Source organism: Pterocles gutturalis, unplaced genomic scaffold, assembly GCF_000699245.1.
Source record: "Pterocles gutturalis isolate BGI_N339 unplaced genomic scaffold, ASM69924v1 scaffold51530, whole genome shotgun sequence".
Classification (NCBI taxonomy): domain Eukaryota; kingdom Metazoa; phylum Chordata; class Aves; order Pterocliformes; family Pteroclidae; genus Pterocles; species Pterocles gutturalis.
The window spans coordinates 1-12,960 of NW_010142786.1; the positions used below are offsets into that span (position 1 = coordinate 1).

The following is a 12,960-nucleotide window of genomic DNA, read 5'->3' on the forward strand; positions in this document are numbered from 1 at the left end:
CAGGCTGGGGTTGTGCTGAGGGGCGCGGAGCGGTGCTGGAAGCTGGTGAAGTATTTATTTTTAGTGGAAAGAGTTTGGGGTTAGTGACTCTCTGTTTCTGTGGGTCAGAGGGGCCGGGAGGGTGCAGGGCTCGGCCTGTGTTGGAGGTTGGGGGAGGCTTGGGGCCTGTATACTGTCAGGGTGGAAGCGGGAGGCCTAGCAGCAGGCCCCTGTGGGGCTGCTAAAGGGATATGACCTCTCTGTTTTTCCTAAATTTGTACCAAATCAAGTATCACTGCAAGATATAGCAACGAGCTGTGATTGCAGCATGAAGTGTAGCTGTGTAGTGGATCAGGAAGTGGTGTGGACTCCTGTTAGAACTGAATTATCTCAGGAAACTTCAGGGGGGTGTTTTTATTTCTCCCACTGCTAGCTTCCTCCTCGTGGAGGGAGAAACTGCCAGTCTGCAGGATGGTCCCAGGGATGTGTTGCACCCAAACTCAGAATGTGAAGTCTTGTTTTCTGGCTGTGTACTTGAGCAGAGCTTGACTTGGTCCGTTTGTTTTTTAGTTTGTCGCTGACGGTATCTTCAAAGCTGAGCTGAATGAGTTTCTGACTCGTGAACTGGCTGAAGATGGATACTCCGGAGTAGAAGTCCGCGTCACTCCAACCAGGACTGAGATTATCATACTTGCCACCAGGTAACTGAGATGCTGCTGTCGATTCAGAGGTGCTCTGTGATGCTATAAGGGATGCTCCTGCAGGCTGAAGCTTGACGTGGTAAATATTATATTATTATGAGAAGCTACTTGGGAAAGAGATCCCGATGTGGTATTTAGTGATACAGCAGTGCTACAGCGCCTGAAATATGTTAGGTGCTCAGTCTGGAAGCTCTTTGGGATTGGTTACGGGCTCAGACCTGGAGACATTTTTATGAATTGTACTGTACTTTTTTTTTTTCCCAGAACTCAGAATGTCCTGGGTGAGAAGGGGCGTCGCATCCGGGAGCTGACAGCTGTTGTGCAGAAGAGGTTTGGCTTCCCTGAGGGAAGCGTTGAGGTAAAACTGTCTTGAGTTAGAACAGTAGTAAGTGGGTTGTGCACTGTCTCGATGGTGTCAGCTGAAAGGTGGCTTGACTTGAAGAAAGCTTGGGGTGTGTTTTACATATTCGCACAAAACATTCTTCCACAGAAATACAGAATGCTTTGCTGTGTGGGGTATTTTAAGTGCTGTCACTTTGGCTGGTGTTCTCCAATTTCCCAACAGATGCAGATAAAACTTTTTAAACTTATCTGTAAATATTGTGTAGAGAATGTTGCTGTCTCAATATTGAGGTGAGAAGCTAGTCTGACAGCATAATGTTTGGTATTCATGTGTTACTATTACCCTTACTGAATTCATAATTCTTCTGTCCTTATAAAGTAACTGTTTCAGTGCAGAAGGATTGTTTTTTTTTGTTTTTGACTATGATACTGTAATGAAATAGACAGTAAAGTGATACACCAGTAATTTCTGTTCTTTTAATGTTTCAAGTCTGGTGCCTTTACTAGTACTTTCCTCTAAAACAGATTAGGGGTGGGGAGGAATGTGTGGTCTGGGGTGGTGCTCACGTTGATTGTTGCTTGGCCAGTGTTGCTGGATCACATTATACAGTGAAGATTGCTGATTATCTCCAGCAGGTGCTTAAACAAACTGCATGGCACAAACTCTCACAGAGCACATCATGGTTTGTCAGCTCTAGGAATATTGTATGCATGATTTTGAATGTCTGTCTTCCGAAGGATTAGACTTTGGTCTCTCAGAGATGTTAGATTTAATACACCTCACTCTTGCGGCTTTCAAAAATAAAACCTTTTCTTAGGTTTGATTTTAATACTTAAGCAGACTTGATGTAACTGATGTGTTGTGAAAAACGTGTCTCGAGGTTTTTGTGATTGTTTTGGATACCTCTCTCCAGTGATACTTAATGTTTTGGGGCTGTTTGAAGCAGCAGCTCTTTGAGACTGCACCATGGATGTTTTAATAGTCTCTTGACTCTCAGTGGAGTGTCATCAGTGTGTCTCAGCTCTGGGAGGAGTAGGAGACAGGCACCGAAGGAGTTGAGGGAATGTAGTGTCTGAGGATAAAGCTGCTTCATGTAAATGTGGAAGGACTAACTGAGTGGGGTGTAGGATGGGGCATAGAGTAGTCTGAAGCTCCTGTGTTCTGTTCAATTAAAAGTATCTTGAAATACAGCCCTCTTTCTGAGTTTACTTCTTTTCCTTTGTAGCTCTATGCCGAGAAGGTGGCCACGAGAGGTCTTTGTGCAATCGCTCAGGCAGAGTCCCTGCGGTACAAGCTTCTGGGAGGTTTAGCGGTGCGTCGGTGAGTAGAGCAAGTTCAGTGTGAAGGCACAGTGAGGAAGCGTGGGATTCAAAGACCATTTCAAATAATCTCCTTGACAACTTGTCTTTAGTTGAAAATTTAACCTAGTGTGCTTCACTTGGAGAGGGCTGTTCGTATTTTTGGTAAACTTACTGTATATAAGCTTTTTGTTTAGTACACAGTTACTTTTGATAGTAATTGCTAGATAACGTGTTTCAGACATAAAAGTTGAAGTCTTAGAGTAGATCAGATTACAGGTTGCCTGACGGGTGTGCATAAAACTTGCGTTTATTTCTTTGGGAATAAATGGGTGGAGGAGTAAAACACAATTTCAAGCCTTGTGGCTGAATTGTAGTTCAGGTGACAGTGGCCTTGCTTCTCAGATCCCTTCAGTGATGATAAGATGACGAGTCAGAAGCGGGTGCCTCTTGTTGGGGTACCGCTGCAGTGTCATGTTCTGTGATGCTGTGTGTGGTTCTTCGTCCTACTCATTGAACGATTTAGAGGCATTTGTCTGAGAAGGGATGCACTCCTGACGGTGTACTGGCCACCGTCATCTGTGGAGCTGCTTTTGTGTCACAAACTGTGTGCTTGTCACTGTTCCCACAACCTTAGAAGCACTGTAAGTCACAACAGTTTTCTTAGGCTAGGTTTGAGCGTGCTGGAAGATTTTTGCTGCTTTGTGTAGGATTGACAGAGTTTTTGTTGCACAGGTGTGTGTTCTGAAGGCTTTTTTACAAACAAAAGTTGGAGTGTGATTGTCTGTGCTCGAAACCAGTATAAAATGCTTCCTTGGAGCCGTGTGGATTTGGCAGAGTGGGATTAACACTGTGGCTGTTGCTGCTCTCTCCCTGCAGAGCCTGCTATGGTGTCCTGCGCTTCATCATGGAGAGCGGTGCCAAGGGTTGTGAGGTGGTTGTGTCCGGCAAACTCAGAGGTCAGCGTGCCAAGTCCATGAAGTTTGTGGATGGCTTGATGATCCATAGCGGAGACCCCGTGAATTACTACGTTGACACAGCCGTGCGTCACGTCCTTCTCCGGCAGGGTTAGTGGCTGGGATGCAGATCCCTTTGCAGCTCTGTTGGTTCCTTCTATCAGTGCTTCGGAGCCAGAAGATTTCAACTCTTGGCATCCTGTACCTGCAGTTTGGAGGCTTCTCTTTCACCTGTAGGGTGGTAACTCATGATTTTGATGCACCATTGATTTTGCAGAGTGGTTCACTTGTTCTGACTCAGAATATCTGTTTTCTTGGCCTTTCGCAACTAAGCTTTCACTGTGGAGTTTCTACATTACATCTGAAGTAGAACTTGCTTTGCATTTTTCAGACAATACAACAGAATTTTCTGTAGTCATCCAAGGTTATCCACTTTTCTAGTGGTAGGGATTGAATATTTGCATTTTATAATGTGGCTTTAGATTTTCCAGATCCTCTCACTTCATGTCCTGTGGCCTCTGAGGTTGGTAGCAAAACAGCTTAAAAATGAAACACATATTGTCTAGTTTAAGAGCTGTTGGCAGGGCTTTTTATTTGTTTTCTTGGCTCCCAGGGGTAGGCAGACAGAGCACAGGTGCTACAAGACCCACGAAAAAGCAAGTGAGACAATTTTCCCCCATAGCTGTGCTCTGTCAAGTCTTCCCAGCTAAACCAGCCAAGCCTGCTTCCATTTGTCCTTCCCCCTGGTAAAACACAGTGACTTGTGCATCTGTACTGCTTTGGGATTGCTTAAATTGCAGAACACCTCATGTAGGGATGGTATAGAAGAACTTTTTTCCACCTTCCCTTCGGTGATGATACGATGACGAGTCAGAAGGGTCGTCGCTGTGTCATTGCAGCCTGGTCAGCGCCATGTTCTGTGGTGCTGTGCTAAGGCTGCCTTGGGCAGGATGTCCTACTCATTGGATGATTTAGAGGCATTTGTCTGAGAAGGGATGGAAAAAAAAAAAACAGTGCAGTTTCCTTGGAAAGTGAGCTGAGTTTTCCTGGAAAAGACAGGGTTTAAAAACCATGGTGTGACTTAAGGATGCAGCATGTTTTCGTCGTAGTCCCAGGCTGCAGTTAGCAAAAGCAATGAATTGGATAAAGGGAAACACACTGATGTAAATTCACAGCAACTAGATTTTTAAGCTATGGCATGTTTGTGTTCGTTGGGTTGCCTCATCAGTGTTGTCAGGAGATGTTTTTGATGCAGATAGCATATTTTGTAACCTTGAAGTTTGTCACTACTGAATACGTGCTTGATATTTTATGCCAAATGAACATGTCTGTGTTTTCCTGTCACTCTCTGCAGGAGTACTGGGAATCAAAGTAAAGATTATGTTGCCGTGGGACCCAAGTGGAAAGATTGGCCCCAAAAAGCCTCTGCCAGACCATGTCAGCATCGTGGAACCCAAAGAAGAGATCTTGCCCACCACCCCCATTTCAGAGCAGAAAGGTGGCAAACCAGAACAGCCAGCCATGCCTCAGCCGGTTCCCACTGCCTGAGGGGTAAGTGCCTGCCAGCGGTGGGAGGATCTGTGCAGAAAAGGTGTCACGTCACCAAAAAAAGCCCTATGGTAGCTGTGGGATACGGAGGTAAAAAAAGCTGCTGCATGGTACCAGGTGCAGCGATCAGCTGGGTGGGGTTTAGATTATTGCCCTGGATAAAGAGACATGGTTGAAGGCACACAAATTAGCTAAGCACACCCTTTGGTGAAGATGAGATCACGAGTCTGAAAGGGAATATCCTTGTCCAGGTACCCTCTTTTCATGTTGTGTTCTACAGCATGGATTTGGGGACCTTGGGTTACAATTTGAGTGACTTTAGAGGCATTTGTCTGAGAAGGGTTCAGTGCCTTGGATGTTTTTGTGCAGCCTGGGCTAGTGGGAGGTGTCCATGCCCATAGCAGGGGGTTGGAATGAGATGAGATTTAAGGTCCCTTCCAACCCAAACCATTCCGTGATTCCGTGATTTTCACATTGTACCACCTGCTGCCAGTGTGCAGTTGAGAGCACAGGGTGCAGTAAGTGTGCTGGGACCCAGTCTAGGATAGACTTAGAAGCCAGTAACGTTGAGCACAACGTGTAGGCTAGTTTTTTAAGTAAATAATCAAGGTTTGAAATCCTGTCTCCTTGAATGAATAATTTCCAAGACAGAAATTGCTAGCTTGAAATTGTCTGAGACCTGCTCTGGGTTGTCCCAAGTCAAAATGTACGGCTTGCTGCTTTTAAAAGTTTGCTTTAAAAGGAGACACCAGGCCTAAAGCCTCTTTCCAGATGACTTCCTTAGCTGCTTATGAAAGCCAGGCTGCATTGTTCTCTGACTGAAGCTGGCCTTGTGTCAACAGGGAGAGGGTTCAGAGAGTTTGCAGGGTAACAGTGAAACAAGGGAATCCAGCAAGATCTGCTCCTGTGGGGGAGGAAAAAGGGGTTCATTGGCTAAAAAGTGAGAGATGCGGTTTAATTTGAACTCTTGGGAGCCTGTTTGTTCACCATTTTGGGTAGGAGAATGGTTACAGGAAATGGTTTGCCACCATCTCACTCAGTTTTTTTTTTTTGTTTTTTTTTTTGTTGTAGGGTTTGTAACATCTGCAACCAGAAGCTTGACTGTCCTGAAAACATCTCTTAATAAAATCACAAAAGACAGTGTTTGTGGAGGTGCTTTTTTTGCAAGATGTATTCCAGGAAAATCTTGCTTCCACCTTTTGGTATGGAAGGAATTCCATTGCGTTTCTTCCAGCTCGTGTTACCCTTTTGAAGTGAACTTACCAGATCCTGATCTAAACAGAGTGGGGACAAAATGCTGATTTCTAGGATTGCTGGAGCAGCAATCCGGTGTTCAGAGGGTCATGAAGAACACCTTATGAACTGGAGTCGGACTGGTAGCTCTTCAGTTACATACCAGTGCCTTTCCTTGAGGTTTCCAGAAGGGGGAGCTTTTTTAGCAGTGTCCAAAGCAGTTGCAGTAGTTTATACGTTTCTGGCTTCAACTGAATTATTATATTCTACTAAATGCTTTTTTTCACCTCTGTAAATCCATTCCCCTTGTCACTGAAAAGACGGTCGCTATGTGACTTCCCAAATGGGAACATTAGAGCTGCTGTTAGGGTCAGGTAACCTGAGTTGGTGGAGAATAACACAATGAGACAAGCTTGTGAGGAGGTATTTGCACATTAGTTAGGGGTTGAAAAAAGTCTACACTCTGGATTTCAAACCTTCTGTCCTAAGCTTTGACATGGAAAGACATATAAGCGATTAGGGAAAAACTTGTCTTCCTTTGGGGCTTGCGTAGACAGTCCATTAATTTGTCACTGTGTTAATAACTGGCTTTAATGAGCTGTATGATTACATGGGGAGATCCTGAAGTTGATAATAGATGACAAAGCTACTTACGCTATTGAAATGCATAGTTCATAGGCAGGGATGTGTTTTTGTTTCTGTTCCATTTTTGTATGAATGACTTTTGATGCTGTTCTTGTCCGTCGCAGTCAAGAGACAGACCTGTAGCCAAAGCAGTGAGGCTGAGCATTGTTAAGTTTCAGAGATTCTAGTTCTGTCAGCTCCTTCCCCAGTGTGTTTTTCAGTCTGGTGCAGTAATGGAGACACGTGCATCATAGGAGAACATGTTGTGCACAGGATCAAAGCTTTGTTTTGTTCCGATTTTGAGAAATTCAGAACCTGTTTGTTGCATTAACAAAAATAGTACAAATATGCAAAATTAGCTGCTTAGGAATAGCTTTTACATTCAGATTTCTGTTTTCAGGAGGCTTCTCTGCAGGAGCTAGGCGGGTAACTGGCATTCCAAACTGACGGTGTCAGAAACTGGGCTGTCTGGCAGCGTGTGCGGATGTGTGAGCCTCAGCCTGTCGTGTGGGAACAGGAATGTTCCCAGCTTCTCTGGCAGGCCTCCTGGAAACGCAGGCTGGCAGGGTGCTGGGCGGGAAGCTCGTGAAGTCTGTCAGAAACAGATGTGCCTTCTCAGGGTGTCAGAGAATGAATCTGATTTCAGGTTTCTCTGCACATCTTTCAGTGGAAAGTTTTTGGGTTTTTTTAAAATTTATTACGTGGTAAGTGTTAAGGTAAGTAATACCAACATTAATTCTTTTTATATGAATTTGAATTTTGAAAAAAAAATACCCGAAAAAGGTAACAGACCGGCTTTGTCACTTTGTAGAACCAGTAAATCTGTGAAAACTGGAAGGCCTGAAGCAGTAGAAGCATGGCACACAGTGCAAGACCTTGCACATTGTATCTAAATTCTTAAAAGTCCCAATATGCCGGATGATGATCAGCTGGGAATTTCTCCTGCAGTCCTCCAGTGGGGGAGATCACTCAGTTTTTGAGTTTGAAGCCCTCCAACCTGGTCCATCAGCCTGTTAATCTCACAGTGCTGACTACTCATCAAGAGATGTTTAGTTCTCGAGCATAAAATCAAGAGATGCACAAGTAGCGTGTTTGAGTGGTATTGTACCTAGGATGAAAAACGTGTATTTAAAGCTGCTTGCAAGACAAGCTGGGGTGGGACAAGCTCAGGAACTCTGGAAAGCTTTTAACTTCCTTGCAATATTGCTTTTTCCAGGTTGATGGTATTCCTGAGCTGCCATGGTTAGTGCTGGAGGTGGCTGCTGTAATTTTCTGCAGTGAAAGACTCATCTGGCAAACACAAGGTGCTTTTTCAGTCTGTGAGGAGCTCCATGTGGATGTGTGTGCCTGCCCATCCCAGATTTTTTTGCTATTTTGGCACAGGGAAAAGGGGAGATGTCTGTGGCTTTAGTTTTGCTTTGGGGTGGCAGGAGGTTAATCCCTTTCCAGCAGTGGAAGGACACGGGTCAGGACATTCTGTATGCCCACAGCGATGGTGCAGGTTCTTGCAGTTCTTTTTTCCTCCTCCATTTCCCTCAATTGAAATGGGAATTGTGTATTAAGTCATTGTGGTCCAAAATTACCATATAAAGAAAGGTGTATTGGATTTAAGGATGGCAAGGAACCTCTCTAAGCTTTTTTAAGAGTATTTTCCCTCCACCCAAACCCTGCAAGTGACCACGGCTGCCAAGAGGTTAATTGAAAAAGTTTTATTGCAAAATTATACAACTGACATTGTGTGGTACAAGAACAGACAAAAGCCATCAGACGCCTGCATCCACATGATGCAAATTATTCACATCCCACAGTGTGTCTTTTTGCCTTGCCCACCCCTTTTACACCCCCCCCACCCTCCCCATCCTCCGCAACGTGCTACAGCATGTGGGTTTCAGTGCGCCAATTCACCGGGTCGTGTCTAGCATACACACTGTGCTTCCTGTGCATTTTTGGGGTACATCCTCATGGATTGCCTCCTACCTCCCAACACAGTGGGGAAAGCACCTGGGAGGGTTGATCTGGGAAGAGGTTTAAGGCCAAGATCTCCCATTCCGGCTGGATTGGATAGGAATTGGGGCAAGTGAGTTTTTCTGCAATTGTGTAACCTTGCAAACCTGGAGAAAGCATGGTTGGGGGTGCAAGCTGCTGTATTTTTTGCCTGTAGGAAAACACCTAATGAAAGATTTGTAGTTGTAACTTTAATAAATAAGTGGAAATAGTTCTGTGTATGGTCTGAAAAAAATGCAGTATTGGGCTTCTGTGTAGCGACCTGACAGCAAGCACCTTGGCAGGGAAATAAAAGAAATGCAGGCAGTGTCCTTGCTGGTTTCAAATAACTGTCACTTAGATTGTGCTGCGATGATTTCTATAATTTCAATAATTTTGTTTCTCAGTGCGTAGCAAGGCTTACCTGACGTGCTTCAATGCTCATGGGATCACATCAGTTATTTCTTTAAATAGTATTAACCTGATGAGATCCCTTAAAGAGGAAGAAGATAGGAATAGTCCAAGTCTAGGCTGGAGCAGGCTGTGAAACTTGCTGATGATCAGACATAAATACGAGTATAACTACATAAATATATTTGTTTTTCAGCATGCCCTTATCCAGGTCAGCCAACAGGAAGGGAAAGTATTACAGAAGAGAGGAGCTTCAGAAAAGGGTCATTAGGAAGTCAGGTAATGGCAGCTTTAAAGCTTTATATTTAAAAAGAAAGTGGAAGTGGACCTGATCCACCTCCCTGTGAGAAGCCAGCAGGAGTCCCTTGGCCTGCTATGGGAGCTGATGGGTACAGCCCTGGTCATACTGGGAGAACCTCCTCAGTGTAACTTTGTCTTTCCCAGCCCTATGTGCTGATGCAGAAGCACCAAGAGAAGTGGAGTTCCTCTGCCTGCCTGGTATAGGATGTTGGCCCTTTGTGATCCCCAAAGAGGTGGAGCACAGCCATTTCTGTCATGAATAAACACTGAAGGGACCTCAGGTTTATCTTTCTAGAAGCCCATCTGCTCTTTGGCCTCTGCTGACCCCCCTAAGCCACTTACTTCTCTGTGAAGTGTTGACCTGTTGTGGTTGAAGGATCTAGCAGTCAACCAGAGCAGGGTTAGGCAGGAGAGAAGGGCACAACTCCACACAATCTCTGTTCTTACGTGCTGTCACGGTCTTGCTCTGCTCCCAGGGCCATAGAGGGGGCTGGACTGCAGAACTGGCCCTTCGTGCTCAATCACTGAATGGTTTGGGCTGGAAGAGACCTTAAACATCATCTAGTTCCACAGGCAGGGACACCTCCCACTAGCCCAGGTTGCTCAAAGCCTCATCCAGCCTGGCCTTGAACCCCTCCGGGGTTATACCACTGAAGAGAGAAACAAAGAACAACTACAAAGGGATCAGAGCAGCTCTGGGGTGGTGCTGCATAGCCTCGGGAGAGGGAGAAAAGTGAGTGACAGAGCGAAATGTGGAGAAGCATTTGAGATGGAAAGGGTGGAGGGCTTTTGCAGGGCTGATGGTAGCAGCAAGGTACTTAGCAGGAGGCTTAACTCTAGCACAGGGAGGAGCTCAGCATCAGCCGGAACATCTCAGCTGAGGATGCCAGTTGCTGAGACAGTGCGTGCCAGTTCCCTTCCACTCCCTGTGACCCTCTTGTGCCAGGCTCCCCTGTTCCTCTTCGGAGGTGGGTTTGTGCAATAACTATTTTGGGGTGAGGTAAAGTGTATGCTGGTTTCTCATCATAATGCACCCTGGTCTGAATAGCACCCATAGTTCGAGAAGGATACAAAATAGTGTTTCCCCTTTTTTTTTGAAATCGCCCACTAAAAACCACACAAACCAAAGCTCTGGGGAAAAAAAAAAAAAAACCAAACAACCAAACCTAACTACAACTCATCACGCATCTTGTCCCCTTTGGGCCTCACGAGCCTGCCGATGAAGAGAATGGAGTTGGTTTTAGTGTCTTTGATCACGAAGATGAAGGGATGATCAGCATAGAAGAGCTTGGGGTTCCTCATCTCCTCTCGGCCGTAGATGTCAGCATCATAGGGGTTCCCATCTGTGTCCCATTCAAGAGCAGCGGCGTGGAAGACGTTGGACAGGTAAAGGTCTTTCTTGCCAGAAATCTTTGACAAGTCAGCCTTGGTTTTGTCAATGGCTTCTGTCAGACCCAGATCAGCCAAGTGTTTCTAGGAGGAGAAAAGAGGTCAGCAACCCTTCCATAGAGGACAGTACAATCCTTTCTACCTATAGTTTTAGTCTAACCACTGGAAAAAGGATGACAGGCACAGATAACCCATCATCCCACTATCTTCTCTCCCACCCCAAGGAACTGTAAGGCCCCACTGTTTTCTTTAAGGACCTCCTTTACCTGAAGGTCGTGGCTGACTTCCAGGATGACTTTAGGCAGCGAGATGGCCACCGATCTCTTCTTCATCTTGCCAGCCCAGATCTTCAGCTGCTCCCTGTTCAGCAGTTTCTCAACCCTCTCCAGAGGCTCCACGTGGTTTGGCATGATGAAGATCATGCTGGAGAGCTTGTGAGCAAGTGGCATCTCTACCACCTGGAGCTTCTCTGTCTCATCATCATAGTAATTGTAGAGACCTTGAAAGCAGAAGCAGGAAATGGTGAGATGTGGAACAGAGGCAAAGTTACCCACAACCTTATTGCGAATTCACCCTGGACTCTCCCTGACCAGCAAGTTTCAACAATTTTGGGAACTGGCCCAGCATTATTGGAGGTGGCAACAACTCAAAACTGCAGCTCTTGTTTGCGTGATGGGCTATAATTTATTTCTAACAGGTGAGCACCCAGTAGTAAACATGGATTCTCTCTGCAAGCAGAGAGATTGAATCAGCAGAGAAAGCACACCCTGCTTTTTTCTCTCTCACTTCTTGCCCATGAAGCAAAACAATTTTGGAAGCAGTTGGTGGAAAACTCATTAACGGAGCAGCAGTGAGCGTAACTCCGGTTGGTCTTGACACAGAGCAGGAGGTTTGCAACTTACCTGTACGATGCATCATGGGAACGCCTACGGTGTAGGAACGGGTCACCATGAAGCCACGGTTGTCCACCATCTTATGATGGAACTTCTCATCCCAGTGAGCTACAGGAGAGGGAAATTCAGGTTGTAAGAAAAGGGTATGGGTGGTCATTTCATGCACAGTTCCTCACTACTTGCTCAGAAGAGAAAAGCATGCTACCAGAGGACCCCGGATTTGTTCACCTTCCCATCTGGGCTGCTATGTATTGGCTCAGGATAGGTTTTGGGTCACTTGTGTCAAGAACTAAAGGTAGAACTTACGCTTGAAGAACATGGCATTGACAATGAGGGCCCCATCAGTTTTCTCAACATCTTTCGTGACCTCTGGGAGTTTCCCGTCCGTGGTCTGGGCTGCCCACTCATTAATGGATTTCAGGGCGCTCCTCTTGTCTCGGAAGTTGATCTTGGAGTGCTCATAGTTGTAGTGTTTCTTGCTGTTCTTCACAAAGTCATCGGCAAAGTTGATGGAGGCAGGGCCATACAAACGGTTGCCGATCTTCCAGGTGACGTTGCGGGCTGTGCTGTTGCTGACCTCGTTGAGGAGCTCGGACAACCCGCTGTGGACGTAGTCGTCGTTCAGTTTGTCTGCGCTGAGCACTGCCTTGGCTTGGGAGGCCGTTGTGGCTTTTCCCCCGAGGGACACGAGGCCGAGGGAAGAGGCCACTACCACAGGGGACAGCAGGATGTTCTCCATGTTCTTGTCTTTGGCCATGGCATGGTAGAGGTTGAAGGCCAACGTTGTGCTGCGGTCAGCCAGTGTTGTTGCCTTGTCGCTCAGCTTCCTGTCCTCCGAGGGCACGGCAGCAGCGAGGCCGCAGAGAGCAAGCACCAGAATAATCCACATGGCTTCAGCAGCACCCAACGCCTCTGAGGACCTGCTGGGCAAGGAGAGCTCAACATCAGCATGATTCCATCCCATCTTTGAGCATTCAGAGACCCCAGGGGCTCTTCCAGTGAAACCCACTCCTAGGCTCTAGTGATAGCTGGAGCATCTTGGATGCAGCTTTGAGCAACCTGGGCTAGTGGGAGGTGTCCCTGCCCATGGCAGGGAGGTTGGAACTAGATGATCTCTAGGGTCCCTTCCAACCCAAACCGTTCTGTGATTCTATGATCTTCATCAACACTTCACTTGAGGTGCAACAATCCCAAGTCCCCCGATCAACAATTAATCTTCAAGAGTCCAGGCTGCACTCTGGCACGCAGAACCTGTGCACTTTGAATGAAAGCTTCCTTTTTAAGCAATTTCACGATATTACT

The 12,960-nt window shown here is 46.1% G+C and overlaps 2 protein-coding genes across 3 annotated transcripts; one reads left to right on the forward strand and one right to left on the reverse strand.

Annotated features, from left to right (window-relative positions):
* The first annotated feature begins 552 nt into the window (after positions 1 to 552).
* RPS3 (ribosomal protein S3) lies at positions 553 to 5,968 on the forward strand. 2 transcript variants are annotated; one of them, XM_010084484.1, is made up of 6 exons: positions 553 to 680; positions 945 to 1,038; positions 2,249 to 2,343; positions 3,201 to 3,388; positions 4,632 to 4,828; positions 5,897 to 5,968. In XM_010084484.1, exons 4-5 carry the CDS (start codon positions 3,229 to 3,231, stop codon positions 4,823 to 4,825), a joined length of 354 nt encoding a protein of 117 aa, XP_010082786.1. In that variant the 5' UTR covers positions 553 to 680; positions 945 to 1,038; positions 2,249 to 2,343; positions 3,201 to 3,228; the 3' UTR covers positions 4,826 to 4,828; positions 5,897 to 5,968. The 2 variants fall into 2 exon arrangements, with proteins under 2 accessions (XP_010082786.1, XP_010082787.1); XM_010084485.1 differs by having other exon boundaries at positions 554 to 680; positions 4,632 to 4,832; positions 5,897 to 5,960.
* Positions 5,969 to 10,544: 4,576 nt separating this feature from the next.
* SERPINH1 (serpin peptidase inhibitor, clade H (heat shock protein 47), member 1, (collagen binding protein 1)) lies at positions 10,545 to 12,586 on the reverse strand. Its single transcript, XM_010084486.1, has 4 exons — positions 11,965 to 12,586; positions 11,668 to 11,766; positions 11,032 to 11,264; positions 10,545 to 10,849 (listed from the first exon to the last, which is right to left on the reverse strand). The coding sequence occupies exons 1-4, from the start codon at positions 12,545 to 12,547 to the stop codon at positions 10,547 to 10,549; spliced, it is 1,218 nt and encodes a 405-aa protein (XP_010082788.1). The 5' UTR covers positions 12,548 to 12,586; the 3' UTR covers positions 10,545 to 10,546.
* Between the last annotated feature and the right edge of the window lie 374 nt (positions 12,587 to 12,960).

What these genes read in the sequence shown, in the direction of transcription:
- RPS3 (XM_010084484.1), top strand. Translation starts at nt 3,229, where the DNA reads ATGGAGAGCGGTGCCAAGGGTTGTGAGGTGGTTGTGTCCGGCAAACTC. An exon ending in TCACGTCCTTCTCCGGCAGG is followed by an intron (nt 3,389 to 4,631) that starts GTTAGTGGCTGG and finishes CACTCTCTGCAG; the next exon opens with GAGTACTGGGAATCAAAGTA.
- SERPINH1 (XM_010084486.1), bottom strand. Translation starts at nt 12,547, where the DNA reads ATGTGGATTATTCTGGTGCTTGCTCTCTGCGGCCTCGCTGCTGCCGTG. An exon ending in CAATGCCATGTTCTTCAAGC is followed by an intron (nt 11,767 to 11,964) that starts GTAAGTTCTACC and finishes CCTCTCCTGTAG; the next exon opens with CTCACTGGGATGAGAAGTTC. An exon ending in AAGTCAGCCACGACCTTCAG is followed by an intron (nt 10,850 to 11,031) that starts GTAAAGGAGGTC and finishes TTCTCCTCCTAG; the next exon opens with AAACACTTGGCTGATCTGGG.